We start from the raw sequence: 27,507 nt of genomic DNA on the forward strand, positions 1-27,507 counted from the left end.
AGACCAGAATGCCGATCGCCCCCTTTTTGAGAAACACTACTGTTTTTTTACTCATTATTCGCAGTACCCTTATACATTCTCTATTTGTTATAATAATTAGAAAAGGCTGATTGGCTAATTTCTGATATTTTGGAACTTCTTCTATTATTCTTCATTTAAATAAGCGAAACTTTGTAATCATAATTATCAAAATTTAATACAATTATCTATTTATATGGCATTATTTCACCTACTTTCTTTCATTCCCCTTTTCAAAATAAAATCCTTTATTTACTACTCACTCCATTATAACTTTTCTTAATTCCTCTAATAAAAATAAATAAATATTTAGGAAATTCTACAATTTTAAAATCTAATTTAGCTATACAATTTACCAAAATTGAGAGTTCATCAACTTTTCATCAAATTTTCTCTTTTATATGCTGATTTAGTAAAATTAAACTATAATTTACATGTGGGGTGCATGGCGGGAAAAAATTAGTAAGTATAATTATATAGATTAGTATAAAAAGTATTCAAAAAATAATAATAATAATTAAAGGTATAAATTAAAAAAGGTAAACAAAATTTATTAGCTAGAACTTTAATAAAGAAGTAATTGTCTATAAAGAAAGATTTTGTCTATCTTTAAGTTGTTTAATGAGAAGAAATTAGTTATTTATCATTTTTAAGTTGCTATGCTGGTTGGAGTTTCAGGCAAGGATGATAGATCATTATCGTTGAAGGAAGTATATGGGGAGAAACTGGGTTCATTTTTAGAGGCAAAAGAGAGTTGCTATAAAGCTTGGAATCGTTCAGAACCTCCAGAAAGGCTATGGAAAACTTTACAAGAAGAGAAAGAGAATTATCTTGCTCAGCTGGTTTCATCCGGATTAAGGTTTTCAGAAGAAGTTCAAAATGAGGTAGATTGGCGAAATATGTTTGATCTGCTTCAAAAAAGTGAATTATCCTTGGAGTACCCATTCTCACTTCCATATAAATCAGAATCTCTGTCAAATTTAGATATTTCAAACTCTGAATCTCAACTCATATGTAACCAATTTTCACCTAAGTGGGGAATCAATGCAGGAAAAAGTAAAACAAAAAGAATTGAGGGGAGGAGGATAAATGAAAAATCTAAGAATATTCCTTTTGAAATGGATGAGAGGCAGTGGCATCTTGCTGGATACGAGGTAGTACTATTGTGTATTGACTTTATAAGACGTAATATTGGGGAGTTGAGACTAGAAATTACCAGGTTAGAAGAAAACAAGCTTAAGATGGATCGTTTAGAAGAACAACATAAGGGTAGCTTTGGTGCAAATCGAAGAATTACATCTGGGATACAAGGTAAATTTTCTAATGTATTAGAAGAAAAGAGTGAAAATTACAATTTTTCTAAACTTTGTACAGAACAGGGAATGACTTACGAGAAGCTACAAAGTCTACATTCCAAGTTAACAAAAGACTGTGACAACTTAATGTCTATTAATAAATCATTAATTATGTTTTCTGAGATGGCCAGAATCAGATTCGATATAGATTCTTCTACTGACTATTTGATTAACAAATTGTTAAGCAGATTTGATTCTGGTGGTATGGGTTTCTTTAGTTCTGAAGACATTCATCCTCTAGAAACAAGATATAGAGTTCTATTACTTTTAGAAAGCTGGTCCAAATCTGACTTACTAACTTCTAGGTGTTCAACCTGGGACCATGGAAAATTAAGAATTAAACCAGGAGGAGCTCCAAGAATTGTTCCTGAACTATCTAACTCAAAAGCTATCAAAGATGAACCAGAATTCAAATCCTGGGTTCACAGACAAATTCACATTATCTACTCAAATTTGGCTTTTAAACTTCAAAGGTTAGTATTATTTATTCCTCCTGGGTGGCTTCAATATCTTCCTGGTGAAATTGATCTAAGAGATATGTTGGATTTAAGAAACAAATCCTGGTCTTATAGTGATCGAAGTATTGGGTTAGGTATTCACAAGGAGTTCCTATCTGAAGGAATTCAAAAATCTCTTGGGAAAAATCCCCAATACCTTTTGGAGTTTGTTTTAGAATCCATTTCTATTCTTGACAAGCTTAGGAATTTGTTGGATTTGGGGTTTTGGGGGGATCTGAGTTATCTTAAAAACATTGAAAACCAGATCAATGGCCGTGATCTCCTTAACAGACTACTCAAACTCATGTCAGCAATGGAGAGATTGGACTTAGCTGTTAGAAGAGACATTTCAAAAAGTTCATTAAAATCTGTATCTCCTACATTTCACATCAATCTATCATCTTACTGTGTGGAAGCAGGGACTACAGAGAAGACTTTAACATCTATATCAAGCCAAAGCAAACAGGATGGCCACGTTTACACTCTGAATAATCATATTTATAATGGTAACAATACTAATCATGTAATTTTGGGTTCTAATTCTTCCCAAATTGAATCTAAAAAGTACCCAGGGCATATTAACAGAAGGCAATTAATATACAGCAATGAGTTTGTTAGGGATTCAATAGAAGAAAAACTTTTAGCTTTGCCAAAATTGAATTCTTATTGGATGTTCGAGCCCCAAGTATTACATGTATTGATTAAAACTTTAATGCTTGTAAACGTGAATCCTGTGGATCTTAATAATGGGATTAAAGGAACAGGTTTAGATTCTATAGGTCTCCACCAGTACTCTCCATTCATTTCTAGATGTGTAGTATTTATAGGTTATATGCTAGAGAATGGAATCTTTGTGGATGAGGATCTTGAATACATGGGTAAAGTAACTATTACCAAGACTAATGTAATACCCACAAGTCTGGATACTTATTCTCTGTATTTAGCATCTAGCATGTGGATATGTTATGAGAACTTTCTTTCTATTAGAAGCTTAAGGCCTATTTCTGGCCCATCTCTAGACACTAACCATGAATCTCCATTGAGAGTAGAAGAAACCTCAGGGCCAAGAGTCAAAGAGTTTGACAATTCAAGTATACAGGAACTCTTCTTTTCAGTGTTGGACCTTGTCCTAAAGGATCTTCTTAGCTTTTTAAAGCATCAAACTGTATCAAGTTTGGAAGAGGAGCTTACTAGCTCTTCTCAATCCTTGACTAATGCTTACTTTTCAATTTCTAAGCCCATTGGCCAAAAATCTGCTACTGGAAGTTCTGAGGTAGTCTCCAAGGAGGCTCCAAAACAGACTGGATCTAACATCAGGTCCAGGTTCCACAGCAATAGTAGAGAACTTTTGAGGAAGATTACGAACAGTAAAGAGGCTAAAGGGACTTCCGTGGAGAAATCTTCAAATGAAAACAAGGAAGATGAATTTGATGAAGACTTTACTCATTTAAATAGATTCTATAAGATCACCTCATTTCTAAATAATATCAAAGGGAGAAAGGTAAATGTTAATTCAAATGCAAATTCTACCATTTCACAACCTATTTTGAGACAATCTGACCAACTTTGGAGGAATCCAGACTGGATGATATCCTTTGGGGATGGTTCTAAAGGAGCAAAGAATAAGAATAATAGGGAGGATGGTTTGAGTGAACAGCTCTGGAAGGTTTTTGGAATCTCCTTAACAACTAGTTCAAGATCAGAAAGGGTTTATGGGGAAATATTGGTGAGAAGATTAAGTACCCTTTCTTTTAGGTCAAGAATTCTCTGTCTTTGTCAAAGTTTCTTTAAATTGGGAGCTCCAGGAATTTTGAGGAAACTTTTACAGATTGTGAGTAAGATAAGTACATACTTGGTATTAGAGGAAGATGAAAACTCTTCCTTAGTAGCTAGAAGAGCAAATATGGGCCAGATTGGCCCAGATAGAAGACTTTGGACTCGGTACTGCAATTATTGTATTTTAAGATCTAATGAACTGAGAATTAGAGAGCTGTTTGAGATTCCAATACAAATGTTAAGACTCCCAGCAACCCATTATGTGGAGCTGAAACTCAGATTAAAGTCTAAAGATCTCAAGGAAAGTGAGGAGAAAGAAAGAATGGAAAGGTTAGCTCGTCAGGAGATTCAGGGATGTTTAGAGACTTTTATCCATTCATTCCAATTTTTGGAAAATGTATATATTTGGGAAACTATTACGTGTTGGAGCAGAGTTATGTATGAGGGAGCTAGTCTAACTGCTGGGGGAGGAAGTATAAGTTTAGTTAGAGACTATGTATTAATCACTGTGAGATTATTGGAAGTTTATGTACCATATTATATGCAGGAACTGATGAACTCAGAGTATTGGGATCTTTTAATGATCTCGAAGTCACAATTTGAAGATCTAGTCTCTAGTATTATTGCAATAGATAAATACATGGTAATCTTAAGAAACTGGCTAGAGTTTAACTTGGATTCTATTAAGATCCAGAGTAGGATTATAGATGCTCAGATGATTTACAACCAAGTTAATGGTGATAATGATTCAAATTCTCAGATTGAATTAAAATTGCAAGAAATGATGAGAAGACGGTATATGAATGATCATCTTCAGCAGGTAACTTTGTTTAACTTGTTTTCTCCTCAGTTTATATTGTTAATCCAAAATAGGATTAATAATATTGAGTACCTTGTCTACAAAGTTTATCAAAATAGCAAAGATCTAGGTTTTAATGCTTGGACTGAAGGGATTAATACTCCTGATATTTACACATCCTCTATAATGATTGATATTGGAACAATTGTTAATACTGGGGTTGAATCTTTGGTGGAGTGGCTAATTTTTCCTCTAGAGGATGAACAATCATTAACTCTTTCTTTATCTCCAATTATGAAGTTTTATAGAGATCTTACAACTTTTATTGTAAACACGGTAAAAAGAGAACTTAATTGTAAAAAATATGAGTTAATTGACTCCTACCTTCAATATAACTTGGAAATCCTATCAGTATTGTCTAAAAATGGAGTTGGGATGAATGGGAGTTCTCTAGGGGGCTCTGTAATCCAGGAACTCATGAACCTATTAATAACCCACAAAATTCCTAATTTGGCTCGGCAAATTCTCTCTTTCTCTTCTTCCTCTAGTACATGCAATTCTGGAAATTCGAATACCGGTATTGATAATACCGGTATTAATAACACCACGTGTACCAACAATAACAATATGTTATTTTCTTCTGGAATTGGAAGTAGTGTGATTAGTGGGAATGGAGATATTTTGGGGATTGGATCTGGAAATAGGTCAGGTAATGGAAGTTTGAACAGGAGCAAAGGTAAACTGACAGAAGGTGGAGGGATATCTGAGGCTTTGATAGCGGAGAAATTTGAAAGAGGGACCATATTTTTCAGCTTATTGAACCTTTGTTTAAGGGCTGAAAATGAGGAGAGGGATGGCTTAGAAGAAGGAACTGTGATTGGAAGTGGGACTAGGATGGAAAGGATGGTAGGGATTAAGAAAGGTTTAAGGGATGGGAGTATTAGAGGGGAGCATTATTCAAATATGGCCCTTAAAAGTAACATTTATGGAGATACCGGTATTAATATGAATGGCAATTATAACAGTAGTGGTAACAGTGCTAGCTACATTAATTATGTTGATACATATGATCTAAAATATTTAGTTTCAATCCACAACTTATTCTTCTTTAAGAATATAATTTTTGAGACTTGCTCCAAGTTTTTCAATCTTTTCTTTGGAGACGGTTTTTCTCCTAACCAAGATGAAGATCACGATGATCTTGATCAGAGGTACCGGACCCAAAATGAGAATCTGGGGAATATTGAGTCTTCAATCCCCTTAAATAATAGAAAAAACAGACAAAAAGGAGTTTCTAGGCCAGAAGGTAGAACCTCAATATCTGCTGGTTTCACAGGCAATTCAGATCCTGTCTCTGGCTCCATCTCGCATCATGTGGATGACTGGCGAGAAAGTCTTCAAGAGAAACAATTTTACAAACTTCCTGATGAGGTTTTATTGAAAATGAAGAATATTTTGGAATTCCTTAGGAGTTATGGGGCAATGGACAATGATGAGAATAAGTTATTGGCCTCAGAAACCATGACTGAGTTAAACCGTCTTTTATTTTCCCAAGGCTCTAACTCCGTGTTCTCAGACCCTAAAGTTCTAGATCGTCACAGAGATTTATTCCTGAATCTCATAGGAGAATGCATTCAAAGTATAGACTCTTTGGTAATTTATATTTTCAGGATGTATTGCATCAAAACAATATCATGTACTTTTGGTTTAGAATTCTACCTAAGAATCTACAGTACCGGATTGTTAAATGAAATCCAAAATCGTGATACTAACAAAAATAATGTTAATATTAACGCTAATAAAGGAAGCTATTCTTACACTTCATCATATGAAGAGGAAGCGGTTCTCACCTTAGAGAGTTTGATTCCAGGACTAACCTCATGTTTCAGGGATTTTCTGTCTCAGTGCCCCAACCAGGGCAGGTTTGAGAACCGGGATGAAGAGGGGAATTTAGGAAAAAATGACCACAACTTTGAAAGCGATAAATTATTTTCTCTACTTTCTAAAGGTCTTTCAACACAAAACCAAATTGAAGCTGAATTTAACAAAGAATATATGAGATCTTTGGAACTCCTCTGGCTTTCTCACATATTTGAATTATCCTTATGTAAGATAGGTTTACAATCATATACTGACGAGATCACTCCACTTTTTGAATATGATTTTGAAATTTTGGATGAGTTAAGGAGGAGTTCAAATGTAAGCGAAATCCGCTCTTCTTCTAAAAACAAAGAATCAAAGCAAACACTTATGATTTCCGATATAATCCTCTACTTTATTACCCAGCTCCTTCCAAATAAGAAAATAATACAACACAAGATCTTTAAAGATCTAACCTTACTCTCAAACTTAAGCTCCGAGGAAAATAGTCTAATCCCACAAAAAGAGAGGAATTCCAGTCAAAACTCTTCAAATTCAAAAACCAAACTTAAAACAAAAACTAAAGTTACTAATGAAAGTACCCGATACCTATCAAATCAAGATCTAAATTCAGAAAATGCCTGGGCTGTATCTAATGAAGTAAGGATGAAGAATAATAGTAATTTAGAAAGGAGCAAAGAACCAGAGAGAGGTGAATCCAGTAGGAGTAGAGGTTCATTCCTTAACACGGCAAGTTTTACTGGAGGTTTTGATTACTCCAATATTTCAAAACAGCTTTCCAAAGGTCCTCCTCAAATCGTATCTAAGATTATAAAGAATTCAAATTCTGGACAGAAAAAGATTAAGAACTTTATTAGTAGAAATTTATATCACTAGTTAGGAAAGCTAGCATTTTACTTTTCTATTTATGCATGCATGCAGATTATATATATTAATTATTATATATATTCATTTCCCGCTCAAAAATTTCTTTAAGATCTAATTATCATGAGTAACGTATGCATCCAAATCGATTGCAACACAATTATTAATTGCATAAAGTAATCTTGATCTCAAGATTTCTATGCTTGAATATTTTGGTAAAGATAATCTGAATCCACAAGTTGTTGCAATAGGAAGCCTATTATCTTGTATAGTATCGGGGTTATCATAGTTTATAGAGAATTTCCAATCGCTAGAGCTATTATTAATTTGAGGAAGTCTGCTCCTGCCTGAGACAAATCTAAGGAGCTTTTGAAGTTGTTCATTATTAAAAGTTTCAAGTACCTGAAATAGTTGTTCTTTAAGTTCTGGATGTGGGGAAACCGTATGATTTTTAAGTATTACCAAATCTATTTTTGATTCTCCACATATTAAATATTCAATTTTTTGATAATTAAATAACATTCTCATCCTTCCTAATGGTATAATAGTACCGAATCCTTTTAAGATATTTGTCATTATATTAGTATCATCCAAAATTCTGCACCTCTCTGCTAATTGTATAAACAAATGAAGATTTTCAAGAGTAACTCCTACACTTGATTCCATTTCTCCTTCTAAATTCAACAGAGATGTAATACTTCCATTCATGTTTTCTATTTGGAATGTTAGACCTTCAATCTCTGGAATACTTGTAACTCCTGCTCCTGTTTCTTGTGACTTATCATAACAACCAGTAACTTCTTTTTTTTCCATTCTTTGTTTGTTACTCAAATTTTCGCTTTCTATAGACTTTAGAGAATTAAGCATCTCATAAGCTATACAATCTGCATCCACCAAATCTTTCATAGAGAGAGGAAGTCCAGAAAATTTCTTCCAGATTAAAGGATTAAGATTGATGTTCATTGCACTTTTGGTTGTAACACAAATTCCCATTAGTCTTCCCAAACATTCATACATTTCTGCAATAATCTCGCTGGTTTCTTTTTCTTTTGGCCACTCCCATGGCTCCAGCTTGTGTATTATTCCCAAGTCTCCTTCCACTACATTTGGTTGTGGAGCTTCCTGTTGAGTAGTTATTGGAGTAGGATTTGTGTTATTTACAGACTCAGTATTGTTGATCTCTTCTGGAACAGATCTTATCGATACTGGTGAAGAATTTGAAGGTGAAGAGGCTGATGGTGAAGAGGATAAAGATATATTCTCTAATGTATATCTACTTTCAGTTCTCCTAAGTTGAATTGTTTCTTCCCTCTCTTCTTGTTCAGAATCAACTGAGACTTCTTCTTTTGTATTCTCAACTTCATCATCATTTTCATTTTCATGTTCATTTTCATTTTCTTGATCCCTCCTAAAGAAAGATTGGATTTTACTTTCTATAGTATATATAAGTATCTTAGAGTTTTCTGAGTATTTATGGTTACATCTTAAAGAAGGAACCTTATTAACAATTGCTTTAAAAATTTGGTACTCAGTCCCTGGATTCCCTGATTCACATTCTTGTATCTTGGATTCATAACTTTGAATTTCTCCTCCTGTACCAAAATATGATCCAGTTGCCAAACTTTTTTTACTATAATATTCTCTTTTGAACTTAGTAAGCAAAGATTCTGACTGAGTATCACTCACTCCTTTCTCTTTTCTGGTTCCAAAAAGTAGAAACTCCTCACATATATATAAGGAATTTGTAGTCTTATAATTAGAATACATAGAATTTATAGAAACAGTATCTTGGTTATGACCAATAGAGTGAAGAGCATTTGCACAAGGAGTAAATAATCCATAATATTTGTTTTCATTGGACATATGGTGATTTGGAGCCAAACCCATAACTTCATTCAGGTACCCATCATTATTTTTGGCACTCTTATTTATATTCTCATTATTTTTACTCATTATTTCATTTGAAATCCATGAAAGAAACTCTTGAAATGGTCCACCAAAATCAGTACTTCCCTCTCCTCTAAATACAATAAGAAATGGTCTTTCAGTAATTCTTAGCTTTTCTGGAAGCATATGCAATATTTGTCTTGTAGATTGTGAAAGAAGAGAATATTTTAAAGGATTTCCTCCTGTAACTGCTAGATTTCTATTCAAATGAACAGTTAATCCATTATTAGCTGTAGAATTCCCATTTCCATCTCTTTTTTTTGAATCTATTAACCTCTTTAGGATGTCATTCCAAAGAGAATTAACTAAATTAAGTTTATAGTAAGGTTTTAGAAGTAAATAGGAACTTATTGGGATGGGAATATCATAAGGACCTACATGAATTAAATATCTTGGTGATGAATAAATATTGTAATATGATCCCCAACTCCCAAGTAATTTACTTGATTGTAATAATAATAATGGAATTTTTGTCATCATTTCTTGTCTCAAGATCTTATTTTTTAATCTTCCACCTTTTTGGAAATAATAAGTATTAAAGGTTTTAAAAATGACTTTATCATCAATATTTTGAGAATTCTCAAAATTCTCCCTTGTTAATTTCCAGAAAAGATCTCCAAAGTAATTATTAGAGAAGTAAAATGGCGAAGATATTCTTAGAAAATCTTCCTGCTCATATTTTAAGGTTGGTGAATTAAATACTCCAGAAATCATTGGAATTGTAAATTTAGAGATATCATTAAACTTATTAAGAAGTAAAATTCTTCCAGATAAGAATTGTTTCATTATATCCACATACCAAAACAAAGACTGTAATCTTAACTTGATTTGATTCTTTGCTCCATTTGCATTGTTGCTTAACTGGATCTTTGTAAATACATCCATTGATGTTGTATATATAGGAAGAATATTTGTCAAAAGAATTTCTATTACTTTAAAAGGAAATTCTTCTTCACTATAGTATAAGTTATTTATATCAATTAAATTAGGTTCAGAGTTTTCATAATTATTACTTCTAAATTCATCTTTCTCAAAGTCCAAATAATTAAAATCATCATATTTTGAATCTTGATTTTCATCTGTCTCAAGATCAAATAGATCAACAGGTATCGAATTTTCAGATTTAAGATTTCCAATTAATTTAATTTCATCATCTTTGGTAAAACAATATTTTAATAATATTAGAGCAAATAAATTTTTTATTGCATTTGAGACAAATCGAATCATATCCAAAGAATCTGAATGTGAAATTTTGGTTCTACTCCATATATTAGAGTCATGTTTAGGTATCATTTTTGAGATATCTAATGTTTTAATTCCAAGTAAAGCCATAGATTTATTTCTAAATTCATCTTCTTTGATTAGATTTTTATCAATATTAGCTTCAAACTCAGGCTTATCAATAAAATTAATTTGTCTCAAAAGTTCAAATAAAATTACTCTATATATTTGTTGTTCTCCCAATTCTATATTCAAAAGCTGAATTAATTTTTGATCTATAACAGTTTGACAGTTTTGGTGCATCTTAGATAAGATTTTCATATCTAATGAAATTATTGGTCTTGCTAAGAACTGGAAATCAAAAATTTGATTACCAATTTGATCCAATTTTTCTTGATTTATGTTTTTATCATTTAATAAAGACTTTTTATATTTGTTATATAGACTCTTATCAAAAAGATCCAAATTAGGTATCCATTCAATCCAAGAGTTACATGATATATAGTCTAGATTATTCTCATAATCATTATTAACTAGAGAAAGAAGTTTTCTTATGTTATGAATCCAAATAAATCTTTCATGTTCCATATTCCAATAGGGATAGTATCCATAATTTCTATCAATTGCCTCCTCCATCTCTAATAACTCCCAACAAATTTTAACCATTTGTTCTTGAAATTGTTTCTCATCTATTTTTTCTGCTTTCAAAGAATTTTGTTCATTTTCAAGATTTTCTCTCGATTCAGAACTACTAATTCCTGCATTTTTTGGAAAGTTAATTTCGATATTTCCCATATTATGGAATCCTTCTCCTCCTCCTCCTCCTCCTCCTCCTACTCTTCCTCCTCCTCCCATTGAACATTTTACAGTCAAAACTTGAGCTATATACTTGTAAATTACATGGATAATGTCTAACAATTCTTTAATATTTCTTACTTGAGAAAGTCCATTATATATCTCTTCCATTACTTCTTGGGTTATCACAATCTTATTAGGAGCAATAATCATTGTTCCAAATGATTCTCCCAAAGATGTATTAAAGTTAACTGCTCTTCCTGGAGATCTTAGATTACCAAAACGATTTGGAATTTGTAATTCTGGACCTGAGTTTTGTACATCACCAGAAATAGTAGTTAAGCTTCCTCTATGATTGTTAATTCTATTATATCCAGTATTAATCCCAGAAGTAACCCCTACTACTATTGGTGGAGGGTTTGAAGATGAATTATTAATAGAAGAAACTGGAGATGGGGAGATTGAGAATTGAGTTACTCCAGATTGATCATGTCCAAAATGATTACTTGGAGATCCACTTTGTGAAGGTGGTATAGTATTAGTATTAGTATTATTATGATAATAATAATTAATACTATTTACATTATACACAAAATCATCAGTTGGTCTACCTGTCTCAGGTTTTCTATTAATGGAGACATTTACTATGCTATTTGTTGATATACCTCCAGAAACAGAACCTGATCCAGAATAACATTTGATTGATCTAATCCACCTGTAAAAAAGATACTGAATTATGTGTATATTGATTCTTTTCTTGTCATATATCTTATTCAAATGATCTTGATGTTTTTTTGTCTTATTTTTGGTATCATTTTGCATTTTTTCAAGATCTTTACTTTCAGAATCATCCATGAGAGGTTTTTTTTGGAGAACTCCCCCAACTTCAAGAGATTCTATGGAGATATAAATCTCTGACTGATCTCTTGAACTAGAAGATTCAGGATCAATCATAGCTACAATTTGGCAATCAGAAAATAGTCCTGGCCAAGGATACTGATAAGGAGGAAGTAAGTTAGATTTATTTTGGATATCCATGTTAATAGATGATTTATGTGCCTCCTTTTCTGCCTCAATTTTTTGACCATTGAAGACTGAAAAACAATATAACTTTTCGTATTGCTGAGTAAACTCTGCAATATCCTCTTTTTCACTATGAAAAGAGATATTTGGAGGAGATGGACTCATTACCCAATCATTTACATTATTTCTTGTTCCTGATGCAGAACCAGATGTAGAATTATTCTGTTCAACTGAACCTTGATCTGTATTTTGGTCAGATTGACCTGTTACTTTTTGATTTCTATCTTTTTCCAAGAATTTTTTGAGGTTTATTCTGTAAAGAGAACCAGCAAATTGATCATGGCTATTCATAATATAAGGATTTACTCCTTTATAAGAAAGAAGTTGAATAATATCCAAATGACCAAAGGCTACAGCAAAGTGATAACTTGTATTTCCTTGTCTGTCTTGAATATTAACATCAGAATCATAAATAACCATTAGTATATATGCTATCCTTGCATTTCCACTTATTATAGATGCCATCAATCCTGTCTGGAAAAGAGAGTCTTCTTTCTTCTCTCCTGATACTGATTCTACTCTTTCTTTCTGTAAATACAGACTTCTGTTTTCTGTTTGAATTAAATATTTAACCTTAAGGGAATTAGAGTGAGAAACAGAATAATAAGAAGAGTTATTAGGAATAATAGTAGTATTAGGAGTAATAGCAGTTCCTGAATCAACCCTTTCTCCATTTCCAATTGGCATCCCAAAACAACCAATATAAAGGGAAAATTGATCATCTTTATCCATAAGATTTAAAGCTCTGTTATCAACATGAACAAATCTAAGAAGATACTGAATAATATGCTCATTTCCTATCCAACAAGCTAACCAAAATGGTGTCTCATGTTTAACAACTTTCTGACTTCTTTTTTCTGAAAAAGTTTTCAAAGATGAAATTGAAGAACTAAATCCTAAAGAATCTGTTTCATCTTGTGAACTAACTGAAAAGAAAGTATCCAATAAGTTCCAATTCAACGATTGTTCTTGTATAGAAAAGAATTCTCTGGGATCTGGAAACATTAAATAATCATAAATATTATTTAGAAGGCTTCTGATTGTAAGTTTTGAGCTTGAAATACATTTTGGAATACAGTTTAATATATTATTATAAAGATCTTCAGTTATTAAAATTTTAAATAGAAACTCTCTCTTCTCCAAATCTATTAAACAATTTGCATATTTAGAAATCAAATGACTCATTACAAGTACATCATTCTGTAAAATAGTCATCACAAAAAGAGTTCGAATAATCCAAATCATTTTCTCAGATAAATTCTCAGGATGATCCATTTTTCTCTTAATTTCATCATATTCATTTAAAGTATTGCATGGATTATATGGGACATTCTCTAAACTTAAAGATAAATTCCCATTCATTCTCATATAAAACTCTGTGAAATTAAATGAAAAACTATATTGATCATTCTTAAAGAATATTAAAGCTGGTATACTTGGTTGAAATTCTATAGTAATTTTGTCATATAATCCATATTTTGGTATCGATACCTTATTAGATCTTGGATCTGAAAATTCATTAGAACCCAAGTTTTGGATAATAATCTCGTGATTAGTTGGTATTTTATACTCTTTATAAAGTTTACTAATTTCAAATGGTAAAGGAGGTAAAGAAGGAATTATGAACCTTCCATCATTCACCCATATAAATCTATACATACCATCCAACCAATCTATACCAACACCAAATACATGAGATGAATTATCCCTAGATACAGAACTTTCTGATAAATCATTTTGTTTCTGAATTTTAAAAGTAATACTAAATGATTTACATGGATCTAGAGACTTAAATAGACGTGATTTGATACTAATTTCTTCATTATCATTCAAATAGCATTCATCATCATTATTTTGTGTTAGAATCTCATCTTCAAATCTATTAATACTCCAAACTGAGTTTTCTGGTAACAGCCAATTCTTCCAATTTTTAAATAAGCTTGAAGAATATAGATCTCTACTGGTATTAATACTACTACAGAAACTAATTCCACTTGGAATATTTGGGTGCATGTGTCCCAGAACAGACAGACTTCTCTTTTTAGATTTCAATTCTAATCTTGGGGTTGAACCTTCATTTAAAATTTGGCTTGAATTACCTCCTTTTCTTAAAGAAGATTGAATCTTTAGCATTGTAAATCTGTTACTAGGATTTCCAGCTTCTATTAAATCATTGTTACCAGTTTTTTGATCTTGAATTTCAAACCTATGCTTGAACTCTGTTGGAATCCATTTCACTGAATCATTCTCAAATTGAACATTATCTTTAGACTTTGAATTTTCAGATATTACTGGAAGATAATCTATTATTGAAATAATCTGAGTATAAGGGATGAATATATCTGAAAAACAACTACTTATCTGAACATCACAGTATATTAAACTTTTTGGTCGGATTTCCAAGTCATTTGATTCAGAATTTGGGACAGAAAAAGAAGGATTTGGTGATAATGATACTGGAGTAGAATTTGAAGAAATGCTTTTATTACTCTCCAAGTAAATAATTGGAAGCATAAATCTAGCTTCAGGTGGCAAACCAGTAATAGCAACTGGGATACCATTTACTTCCAAAATCAAAAGACGATTTTGGAACACCATAGTAATCTCTAAGAATTTCTGTTTAACTCTGGTTTGTATAGAAAAATCTGAAGTAGCTCTGATTCTCGTTAAACTTTGAGAAATATCATCTCCTCCAAATTTTAAGCATTTATCATCATAATAAGAATACAATATACTACCAAGATATCCATTTCTTTGGCTTAGAAGTTCATTCTTAATATTTGTATCTCTTTTTTTTGGTTTAAGCTTTTGGAATAACTCACTTTGAATCCAATTAGTATAAAATGATGAAATTTCTTTCTCACTTAAATGTCTCTCAAAAACTATTCCTCCAAATAAAATAAGTTTAATTGGATGAATAGAGTTACTTCCAATATTGGACTCTGATATATTGTTAATATGAAAAAAAGTCTTTACACTACTGGAATGTAAACCATTTACATAAAGTAAACTATCAGATCTAAAACAATGAGATGTACTTTTCTGTCCAGAATTAATAATCACTCTAAATTTACTTTTTTTAATATTAAATCTCTCTTCAAATTGAATCTCTCCATTTTCATAAGAATGTTTTACTACCTCTTTAAACTGAATCTCTTTTTGGCCAATTTCATATCCTCCATATTCATAAATTAATCCATTTATACCATTATTATTAATACTATACAAAATTCTTGGTACTTTACCATTTCTTTTGTAATCAAACTCTAGTTTTACAGGTTTAATCTTAAATCCAATAAATCCTGAATTTCTTTTATGTAATTTATTTAACTGTAAATTTACTAGACTTTGATTCTGACTAATATACCCATTATTACCCTGATTTCTTCTTTTATTCTTTTCTATCAAGTCATTCTCTAAAGAATTTCCATAATTAATTCTTAAAACTGAATGATATTCCTGACAAATAGGATTTTCTCCAAGATTTAATAACATGCTTTTAGGGTTAATATAGTTTAAGGTATTTTGTATATATTTCCATGGGAAAAGAGTATTAGGTTTAATATCATCATTAAATATTTCATCATAAATTTCATTTCTATATAATCTTCTTCCTGATAAAGATCTCATCTTGTTTATTTCGTTACTTGAAAGTATTACAGTGTCACTGGTACTTAACATTAAATGATTTGAAATAGAAATAAAGCTTAAATATCTATTAAAGAATGATAGAATATGAGGAAGAGGTAATAAAGTATATTGATCAGAAGACTCCAAAATACATCTTGCTGAACATGCCATAAAATGACAAACCAATGTAGTGTTAATTTTTTGTCTGTTGATTGGTTTATAATCTTCAGCAGAAGTAAAGTAATCCCATCCAAGTTGAGTAATAGGTATTTTGCCTAGAATTAGTTCCCTGAATACTGGAAGATTATTAACATTAACTAGAGGATTTTCCCCATCATAATTAACTTTGTTTTCATATAAAGACAAAATACATGATACACAATAACATATTGAATCAAGTATACCTTGAGTTTGATTAATAATTTCTCTAGTTTGATGATGATCATTTTGATCTTTTTTATGATTAGTAATCCAATAAGTCATTCTACAAGAATCAATTGCTAGTTTTGTTGGGATATAGAGTCCATTAGTTAATAGAGAAAAAAGAAAGTTCCATGTTAATCTATTTACAATAGAAGATCTGATAAAGCTCGGACATAGTGGATGTCTGATAAACTGATCCATTAACCAATGAGCAACATATACAGAAGGGGAAAGAGAAGAATATTTGAGTTGTTTTGAATTATTTCCAGAGGACTGACCATTACTTGTTTCTTTGATTCGTATTGAGAAGATTTGAATTAAAGATCCAATAAGATGGAATATAACCTCAGTCTTTAAAAAATTGGTAATAATTTCTCTTATTTGGTTCTTTTCTATAACTAAGGAGTCGATAATATGATCTGAAATTTGATCAGTTTCTAGATCCATATCTAAATAACAAGCTGTGATATATATAAGTCTTTGCCAAGAATATAGTTTATCAGTTAATGTACTTTCACTATCAATTCTGTTAAGAATTTTCTTTGTAGAATCTTTAATTGAGATTTCTGAGCTATTGTGAATATCATTATACATGGATCTCTTAAACATAAGCCAGTAATCAGGAGAAGGAGAAAGATGATTATTATCATCCATATTTTGATGAGCTGCTGGGAATACAAAATCTTCTCTTCCTCTAATGATGAAATAAGTACATATTCTCATAATACGAATAATTTGATAGAATCTTTGAGAAATAACCTTTTGATTTTTCAAATCTTGGAAAAGTAAATTATTAATATGATCTGGTATAATTCCACATATATTACATAAAGTGTCAATAGCTGAGATCTTAATGGACCAAGTTGCTATAGTACCATTAGACTTTAATACAAGTTTCTTTGCAGTAATTGGGTTAGAACCTTCTAGATTAAAGATTCTCTGGTTCATGCTAAGCTTTCCATAAATAGAATTATCTAAATGTCTAATGGATTTAATTCTTGGATAAAGATTTGGATGATTATCACCTACTATAAAGCTTTGTCTCAAGATCCATTTCCAAAGTGTATTACAATCTTGAGTAAGTAGAATAGTTTTCATTTTTATTTCTGGTAAATCATATAATGCATTAGAACATTCAAATTGATTATGATCTTGAATTTGATCAAATTTTGAATTCTGTTCACATTCGATACCTGTACTTGTAATAATATCATATAAACTTTTTTGATCCTGTGTTTCAATAGGTTTAAACCTATCTTGAGTTTCATTTTGAAATTCTTTTTCTTCTACTGAAAATATATCAAAAAGATTGTATTCCTTAGTTTTTTGTTTAGATATTATTTCTTTATTTGTTTCTCCACAAGAATAAAAAGAGAAATTACTCATTAGAGAAAAGAATCCAAAAAGTATGTTTTTCATTTTTTCTGAAAGTTTTGGACCATCATTTCCATGACAAAATTCCAATACAACTCTAGAAATAAGGGAAACCACAAGTGAAGATCTTGAAATCAATACAGAAAGTGAATCCAAAAGATGTTTTTGGAGCTCCAAAATATCTCCTTTGTTTTCTAGATCTTCAGATATATTAATTTTAAGATTTTCTGTTCCCAATAAAAAGTAAAGTTGATGAATAAATCTTATATTGAAAAGTTGATAAAATCCTTCCAATATTAGTTCTAAATGTGAAAGCTTAAGACCAAAAAGAGATGAATAACACAGAACTCCACTATCTATGCTGCTGCTTAGCCAAGGGAGGTCCCCATAGGTAATGTTAGAGCATCTTCTTCTTAATAAAAGTTCTCGTTCAACATGGTTTTTTGAATTATCTTTGTAATTTAAGTTCTCTTGGTGTTTTAAAGGTAGAGTATCTACTTCATCTTGCTCTTCTAAAGGATTCAAATCAATTCCAAAGATGGTACATATGGAACACAAAAGTAAAGTCTTCTCAATAAGAGAATCAAGTAATTGTGATGTCTCAGTATTTAATTCCTGATTAATAATAGATAATTCCAAAGAATTTGATTTATCATCATCTAAAATCTTTACTAAAAAGAATTTTTCAAGGTTTTTTTCATAATCCAAACTGATTGACAAGATACTTTTTTGTATAGATTTGACCAGATTATCTTTTAGACTTGAGAGTAATCCATGACTAGAAACCAAAATTTCCTGAAAAAGTTTGATATTCTGAATGTAAATCAAAAAGCTGACATTAAGTAATTGGTTTTTATTATTAAAGTCCAAGTCTTTTAGAGCTAGATTTTGTACAGAAGGAGAGGCTGAAGAGGAGGGTAATCCTGCGGTTAATTGCTGAATTTGCTCTTGAGTTACTATTCTTCCACTTTGTATGGATTCAAACCAAGTACTGCTTCTTCTTCTATATCTGGTAGAAAAAGGAAGTCCTTCATAAAGTATGGTGAGTGGATCTAAGATTACAAAAATGACAGAAAGACGAGTATCCTCAGAAATCTGAGCTAATTCATTAAACTGAACTTCCAAGACACTTCCAATACTTTCCCCTCCAATAAAGATCTCAGATCTTAAAATAAATCCAGAAGAATTGGTGCTTACTCCGTATCTTATGTCAATTACGGTTCCTTCTTCATATGGTATTTCCAATGCAAACATATTCTCTGGTAATTGGTAAAGATTAGAATTGGGTATTTCTGAAGAAGAAGAAGAGGGAGGTTGTGGTCGAAAACCTACAACATCATTTCGTTGAAATACCTCTTCCAAAGGCATTGTCAATACATTTGAAGGAGCCACAGTTATTCCAAATCTTCCAGTTCCAAGAACTCTAAATGAAAGGATATTAGGGGGCATGGACAATCCTGTAGATTGAAGACCTCTGAAAGTTAAAGGAGCTCTACAAATTACGATACCACCTCCCATAGATGCCAAGCTACAGTGAACAACCCTTCCATCAATGTTCACATTAAAATTCTCATTTGGAAGTGCTCCAATGAAGGTGGAAGAGTAGGGATGGTTTCTGAATGCGGAAGGAATTTCATTCCCTCCACTATTAGTTCCTATTGGGTGTATATCTCCTCCATTTGCTGTAGTTCCTGGTCCTGTATTTCTAGATCCAGATCCAGATCCAGATTCAGAGTTAGAGTTTTGATTTGTAGGAGTATCTTTTGATTTAGAATCAACATCTTGAATTTCTGTATTATAATTAATAAGCTCACAAGAAATGCATTTGAGGAAAGATCTAGGGAATAAGTGTAGATCTGGTAGGGTAACTGAGAAATTACAAATATTATTGGTAGCTTCTTTATTGTTCTGGGTAACTTCATTTAATTGAAGTATCCATTCTTGAGTTTTTTGGAAATCTAGTATATCAGAACCAGTTCCATTATCTTTTTTTGCATTTTTAAAAGAATTTCCTTCTCGGTTAGAGTCTGAAGTTAAATCCTTCAATGTACATTGTCTAATACATTCAGTCAATAAAGCAGAGATTTTCCCTTCAATTTTTGAATTTCTTGTCCATAGATCTTTCAGAATATGTTTCTCACCATTATGTAACTTTAAAAACTTTATCAGGATTGAATATGAAATATCTCCTAAATCACCTGAATTCTGATTATTACTCAAGTTCTGGTTTCCTGTTTCTTGCAAATTTTCTGTCTCGTCTTTTTTGAGCCTTGTTGAGTAACATGTTAACTGTATTGAGTAAATAAGAATGTTCAGAATATCTTCAACATAAAGTTCCAGCTCCTCAATAACCTCTTCATTTCTGTTAACTCCTTCTCCAGCTTTGACTGAATCTTCTATTGTTTGAGTTTCTTGTATCTTTTTTGAGATTGCTGTGAGGATACTAAAAGTATAGGATATCATTCTTTCTTTAATAGCTTTGTCATTTCCTCCTGATATTAAAGTAGTTAGAAGGTATGTTTTAAACAATATCCACCCTCTCTTTTTTAATCTTGTAATGTAGCTATTGTTGAGAATTATGCTATTTATTCTGTTTAAGCTGTTCAATAGAATAATTGAAGAAGATGATGAGGAGGATGATGAAAATGATAAATAAGATGTCATGTGGGAGGAATTTAATGACTGGTTAAATTCAGATCTTTTCAAATAAAGATCAGATTCTTCTTCCTTGAGTTTAGAATCTTCTCTAAGATTTGAAATAAAACGATTTCCAATGTTACTATTACTTTTGGACATAAATCCTCCATATCCTCCAGAAATAGTAAAAGTTATTTGGTCTATTCTAATCTTCTTACTGTAAAGGCCAACAATGGTACATCCACATCCTTTTACACTATCTAAATCATTAACTGTGTGATTTAGACTAAAATATCCCTGATTTTGTTCATGATCCTTGTTCAGATACCTATTGCAAGTGTGTAAGGGTACCAGGGATTCAAACTTAAATTCATCTTTAGAGTTCATCGCATTAGTTTGATTTGAAAGAATTGAACTTTCAGAGTTGTCCATGACCTTTATTTGGAACTGATAGTAAAAGAACATTTGATCATTTTCAGAAATTGGATCACAGTTATCATCATCTTCAGGCTTAAAGATTAATAGATTGGAATTAGAGTTATAGCTTATTTGATAAAAAGAACTAAACTTTTCTTTATTAACAAATATTGGAATGGAATAAACTGGTAAACTTGAAAGTCTTTGAACGAATAAGATGATACGAGTATCATTTTGATCTCCATTAGGTTCTTGAAGAATTTGTTCTATATGGTATCCTTGTTCCTGAAATACTTGAATTAAGCTCTTTTCGTCTTGGCACTTCATTTCAGCAATAATAAGTCCAGTTATAGAATCTCCAAGTGTGATTTGATTGTCAAATGAACTTGATTCTCGTATTTGAGGTTTTAAGATCTCCTGATCTATTTCTTGTTCCTGAATAAAAGGGAATATACAAGAACTGATATTTTTAAGTATTGAGATCTCATCATTATTTTTTCTTGAAACAATCATAAAGTATAGTATTACCAGTCTGAGTGAGGAGTCAAACCAGAACTCATCGTTTTCCGTTATGTTTTGATGGAATTGTTTTTTTTGTAGAATCTTATTGTTAAAGATTTGAGTAATCCACTCTTGGATATTATTTACAATTTTCCCTATATATCTAAAAGTTTCACCAGAAAAAGGCTTTCTTTCTGTTTCTACTACAGAAAGGATCTGTGATAAACTATCCAAAGATGATGATGAAGATAAACTTTTTTTACTCCTCTTTTCAAAACAAAGCTCTAGTAAAGATCTGAATTTAAATTCATAGATCATCACTAACTGAGCAAGACGAATATATAGCCAACCTTCGTATCTCAAAAATGATTGAAGAGATATTTTAAAGCATTTATGGTATGATGTAATTTTGTAGATCTGTTCAAGAGTCATTAACTTAAGGAAGGAGTAGAATATCTGACTCTTAACAACTTTATTCATATCCTGAATTTGTGTAGGCCCGTTCATAATAAAATTAATATAAAGATCTAAAATTTGGCTTGAATCCATTTCATCACCGCTTATATTCTCTTCAAGACCAGGTTTATGTCCGTGATCCTCAATATTAATAGGAATTGACGAGTTATCTACTCTCCAATTTGGAGAGTTTGTTGAATTTGAAAAAACAGAAGGGTCTGAGTTATTTCTATTAAGTCTTGAGGATAAAGAAATAGAAGGTGAAGTTGTGACTCCAAAAGACCCCATTGAGGTAATGATAGGATTTTCAATACTCTGCTGAGAGGATCTTCTTCTAATACTTAAGAGCTGCTTAAGCATGCCTATATGATGGCTATTACTGTTGAAGATAATATTAGTATCAGTAGCTCTTCTATTCTTCTTCTTTCCTTCTATTATTGTTCTATTATCTGAGTTAGGACTACCAAAACTTAGTGTTTCTTGTTCATTATTCCAAAAGACATCAAAATGATCACCATCTTCTTTCTGAGTAATTATAGGATTTCTGTACCTATTGCAGAGGTTAAATGGAACATTCTCAATAATCCATTTGCATCTTGTAATTGTACTTTCTATGAACTTCTCCTTGATTTTGGCTTGTTGTTGAGAATCCATATTCTCTTGTCCATTTGAACTGCTTTGTACCTGCAAATTAGACAAAAGCTGTGAACAACACTTTTTTGAAATGTTTAATGACATCTCTAAAACTGCAATTTTGTTATTGTCGAGTGTAGAGATATCATCGACTCCAAAGAGATGCATTATTACAGAATAAACGGCTAATTGGAGGTTTTTGTATTTTGGATGAAAAATCTTCCAATAATTTCCTAGTGACTTGATACTTTCCGAATCAGAATTAATGATTTTCATAATCAAATTCCCATCAATAGACTCATTTGTTTGGTTTGGTTTATTATCAGTGTCCTGATCTGATAAGACAGTTAATAGATTATCAATCCATTCAGATTTTGGATTCATTAAGCTTGATAGTTTCAAACTAAAATGATCGAAACTTTTATATTCTAGTAAATTCTCTATCACATTTCTCAAGATAATAGGATGTATACTAGTTGATAACTGAATTAAGCTCTTCTCTTTAATAGAATTGATTAAATAGTCTCTTAATATCACGGAAATATCAATACTTGCCCAAACAAATAACTGAGATAACAACCAATTAAACTGTATATGAGATTCAGCCACAGAATGTATAGACTCTTGATTCAAAATTCCTCCTAAAATCAAAAGATCATGATCAAACAAATCTCTGGAGAAATCTGAGAATTTCTCATTAAAGTTGACCATTTCTCTTATAATTCGTATGTTTAAATTGACCAAATTCTCATTAAGGAGGTATAATAACTGCTTCTTTATTCTTCCTATTACCGCTGGATGAAGATATTGAAAGTTTTCAATGCTTTCTTCAGATCTCTTTAAGCTGTTCATTAATAGATCCGAACAACATAAGTTGTATGATATAACATTTCCTAATACCTCAGTTATTCCATATCTAAGTAGATGCCCAAACCAAATGATCTCTGAAGATGTATAAATTCCACTCTTGTCTTTGTAAACATTATACATTACATTTCTAATAGTATTTTTGGAAGATAAATCAGAACTACAGACTGGATGCTTTAAATTATCCACCTTATTATCTTTACTATATTTATGGTAATAGTAGTAATTAGCTTCAAACCACTCCTGAGAATGCTTTACCAAGAGATCCACTATTTGAAAAATCACTTCTCTCCAGAATATAATGTTCTTATCATTCTTCAAGTAATCCTTGGATGATTTAAGATTTCTCAAAGGTTCTAGAAGATCATCTCTTGTTTCATCTTCATGATGAACATTATGATCTACCCTCTCTTCTGTACAGAATTGATCTTGAGAAGTTCCAATCTCAGTATTTCTTACATTCATTGAACTACTGAGTCTCCTTCTTGCTTTCGCTTTATTTTCATAATTCTCACATGTTGTTGTTGTAGGTACCGATTTTTTAGATTGATCGAAAAGACAAGGTTTATCAGGATCCTCAAGATTTTCCAAAGTTTCTTTACCCCTCTGTACATAATGTCCATCTCTTTTCTTTGGATGGCCTTGGTTTTTGGATCTAACAAAAATTAGTTCCTTTTCAAACCTATTAGAAATTAATTCCACAATATTAGCTTGAGAAATCTTCATCCCATTAGTAATAAAAATATTAATCAGTATGTTAAGTACAATTCTATTGTCACAGTTATTGCGATAAACTGGATTACGGAGACTCATGAATTGTTTACTACTCTTATTCTTAAAACTATCATAATACTTATACATCCAGTCTAATGTAGAACAATTTCTTCTCTCTGTTTCAATTTGAATTTTAAGCCAATCTGCCAAGTTTTGGGTTAAAATGTTATCTTTTGAAAGTTGATCTTCTATTTCTAAGCTTTTGTTGAAGATTTCAGCTTGAAAGTCTTTATTAGAAGAGAAATCAGTATTCTTTTTCAATAACTCTTTAAGTATAATAAAAAAACTTGAATCGTAGTCAAATACCTCACTGGTTTCCAAATTACAATCTTGTTTACTTTTTAATAATCTGGTTACAATAAGAACAAAGATGTTTGCCTCATCCAAGTGCCTAATTAAATCAATAATCTCATTTACTTCATTCCTATTAGAATTCATGATGCCTCTAATAAATCCCAAGAGATTTTCCAAAGAAATACAATGGAAAATAGTCTTTATAACTTCAAAACTCATTTGGGTTAAAGTATTTATAGCAGTAATTCTACATAGCCATTGAAATCCCTCTAAATTAGGGTGCAGACTTAAGTTCATTAATTTAGATATAAGATGGAAACAATTCTTTAAGTTTGGTGAAATCTTACTATAATTGAAGTTAACCCCACTAAAAGAATTATCTGTATTTTCTGATGTTTGGATATGTTGAACCATTGAATTATCCCCAGATACAAAGTTCTTAAGAATGAATATGAGATTCAAAACCAATTGAATATCAGATTCAATCTCAGATATTTGAAACTCTTGTTCATTTTTCTTATCTGTACAATACTTTGTAATGAAATTAAGTTCTTGATTTAAAATTCTAAGGAGTTTTGACATGTCATCATTACCCATAATGTCCTCCCCTAGATTATAATAATGGTTTGAGTGGAGCTCAAAGATAGCCCTAGGGTCCTTAATAATTCTGCCTCTCCATAAACTGGATAGAAATATTAACAAACTTCCAATTGAAATACGAACTCCGATATGATTCTCATGATTTTTTTCAGTTATGGACTTGTTGTATTCTTGGTCTGATATTTGAGTCTCTGTAATAAAATCATCTATAATCCCATTCTTCAATAAGATATCTTTGACAAGTTTTTTGGTTAAATTCTCACAGTTTTGAATTTCAAGAAAAACCTCATCTATCATAGTAACCTGAACTTTTAAATTGTTGATAATTTCTTTGGAGAATCGAAGAGTATGGATTATTTCTCCATTTACTAAGATAGAAAAACAGTTCTGAATTGTCTTAGTTCCTTGAGTCTCAATATAAGTCACAAGTTCCACCAAATAATCTCCTACAAAGGATTTCTCCAACTGCTTAGTGGATTTCCATTCCATGGAACTTCCGGTCCCTGTATTTCCTGAGCTACATGAAATAGAGGCATTATTTCCTGCAAGACAAAAACCATTAATCTGTTTGGATTCGTAGATATTTATCCTGTTATCACAGAACTCCAACATAAGCAAGGTTCCCAAAGGTCTTGTTTCCTTTCCTCCTTTAATAGATGTGTCAAACTTTCTTAGACTTGGAATACCTTTACTTTGTTTAGGAGACCTTAAATGACCAATTTCCTCTATATTGGGCATTTCCAGTGAAATTTCAATTCGAGACCTAACAAGATCTTCTTGAATAGCTTCGTTGAAAACTCTAGAATCTGAAATTAGATGAAACTGGATAATGTTGCAACCAAAAAGTGGAATCTTTTCAAATACTAAATGTCTTGAAAAGGGTAATCCCAAGATTTCTTCCTTATCTCGCCAGGAGTTTGAAATTTTTCTGAGATTTTCATGACTATCATTCTGTTCATCGTGTACCAGAAGATCAAAACTGGATGCCAACAATATAAATTGGAGTTTATTCCAAACTAAAGAATCAATTTCTAAAACAAACTGGTCTCCTATTAGATCTTTAAGTTCTGTAAGTTCTTGCAAGATTTCCAATAGAAATGACATATTACTTAACTTAATTATTATTCTTAGACACAAATTCATGATCAAGTTTGTTTGCTCAATATTAAAGTATTCACGCGAAATGAACTTCAATGTACTTGAAAATACGTTCTCTAGTTTCGATGACTGAATCATTCTCATTCTTCGTCCATACAAGTTAAATTCAGTTCCACTTCTTAAAAATTCGCTTAGATTCTGTACCATAGATCTCAACTCTGATCCAGAATCTTCTTTAAAAAGTAGGCTGTAACTTCTTTCAATAGAAACTTCTTTCAAGTTCTTCCCAAAATAAATCTCCTCCTCTTGTTCTTTATTCATCATCAGTCTTCTGCTCATATACCTTGAACCTTCATGAAGGATGCTCATCTCTTTTCCTTTAGTACTATTTAATCCCACAACCTGGGATAAATTTAGGACAGATTCTCTTAATTTCAACAATGTGGCTGGAAAATTAATTACTTCAGCATTACTCAGCTTTCCCATCTCATACAATCCTTTATTCTCTGATCTCACTATTACGTTATCCTCTAGTAAAACGTCACTAATTCTCTTCATGCTTCCTGCATCTTCAACACTAATTGCTCTACTTATACTCAAAAACTGGTTCATCTGTTCTGCCAAACTCTTAATGACCTCTTTATCACATTCTACCATTCTTCCAAAATGCCTAGATAGACTCTCTTTAAGCCATTCTCCATAGTCCTCAGAAATACTTCCAAGAGGGTCCATTTTTAACATCTTATTCTCATCCATAATCATTTTACAATCTTCATAACTCACATTTCTTCCTCCATTCTTAGTTTCTACATAAATCATATCACTTAACTTTTTGGTTCTCCGAATAGAATTAAAAATCATTTTACTTACATACTCAGTTCTTACTTCCTTGGAATCTAAACCATAAAGCTGGTCTAAACCTACTAATATGTACTTCTCTGCTACTTCTGAAGGAGAAACATCCAATTTCCTCAATTCTAAAAATATTTCCATTGGATGCACACATCTTTCCCTAACTATCTTATCAAGATCATTCTTTTGCATATTCATCTTCAAAAATTCTTTAAACCTGAACAGTCTATAGCTTTAGCTTATAATACTGTATATTATTTATCTTAATTTATTATGGTTTTGCATGCAATACAAGATTCCTAACTTTGCATGCAATTTCCCCACACTCTTTCAATGCAAACAATATTATTACGTGTGAAATTTGTGCCACTTAATTTTCCTTTTAATTCAATTCAAAAATTGTACATATAATTACTAACTGGCTAAATTTCTTTTTTGTAATTTACTTAGTTTATATTTTACCTATCTTATTATTCACTTTCTCCTTTACCTGGAAATTTCCTTTTTTTAATTCCTTGCAGCTATTTTTAAATTTCTCTTTATTTTTCAGTCAATTTAGCTTTTTAGTCTCGACTTTTCCTGCTTTCCTCCCCCTCACCCAATCTAAATATTTATTGCATGTGTAAACAGGCGGGAACTTTAAAGCATATATTTATATGTACCAATTTTTAGTTAAAATACAAAATAAAGAGAAAATACAAAGAAAAAAAAAAAA

The 27,507-nt window shown here is 31.3% G+C and overlaps 2 protein-coding genes across 2 annotated transcripts; one reads left to right on the forward strand and one right to left on the reverse strand.

Annotated features, from left to right (window-relative positions):
- Positions 1-677: 677 nt before the first annotated feature.
- On the forward strand, positions 678-7,202 carry cubi_03170 (uncharacterized protein; the record flags this gene model as incomplete). The annotated part of the gene is made up of 1 exon (XM_029020183.1): positions 678-7,202. The coding sequence occupies one exon, from the start codon at positions 678-680 to the stop codon at positions 7,200-7,202; it is 6,525 nt and encodes a 2,174-aa protein (XP_028876190.1).
- Positions 7,203-7,304: 102 nt separating this feature from the next.
- cubi_03171 (ubiquitin ligase) lies at positions 7,305-26,990 on the reverse strand (the record flags this gene model as incomplete). Its single annotated transcript, XM_029020184.1, has 2 exons — positions 7,305-14,555; positions 14,604-26,990. The coding sequence occupies 2 exons, from the start codon at positions 26,988-26,990 to the stop codon at positions 7,305-7,307; spliced, it is 19,638 nt and encodes a 6,545-aa protein (XP_028876191.1).
- Between the last annotated feature and the right edge of the window lie 517 nt (positions 26,991-27,507).

Source organism: Cryptosporidium ubiquitum, assembly GCF_001865345.1.
Source record: "Cryptosporidium ubiquitum isolate 39726 chromosome Unknown contig_6, whole genome shotgun sequence".
NCBI lineage: Eukaryota > Apicomplexa > Conoidasida > Eucoccidiorida > Cryptosporidiidae > Cryptosporidium > Cryptosporidium ubiquitum.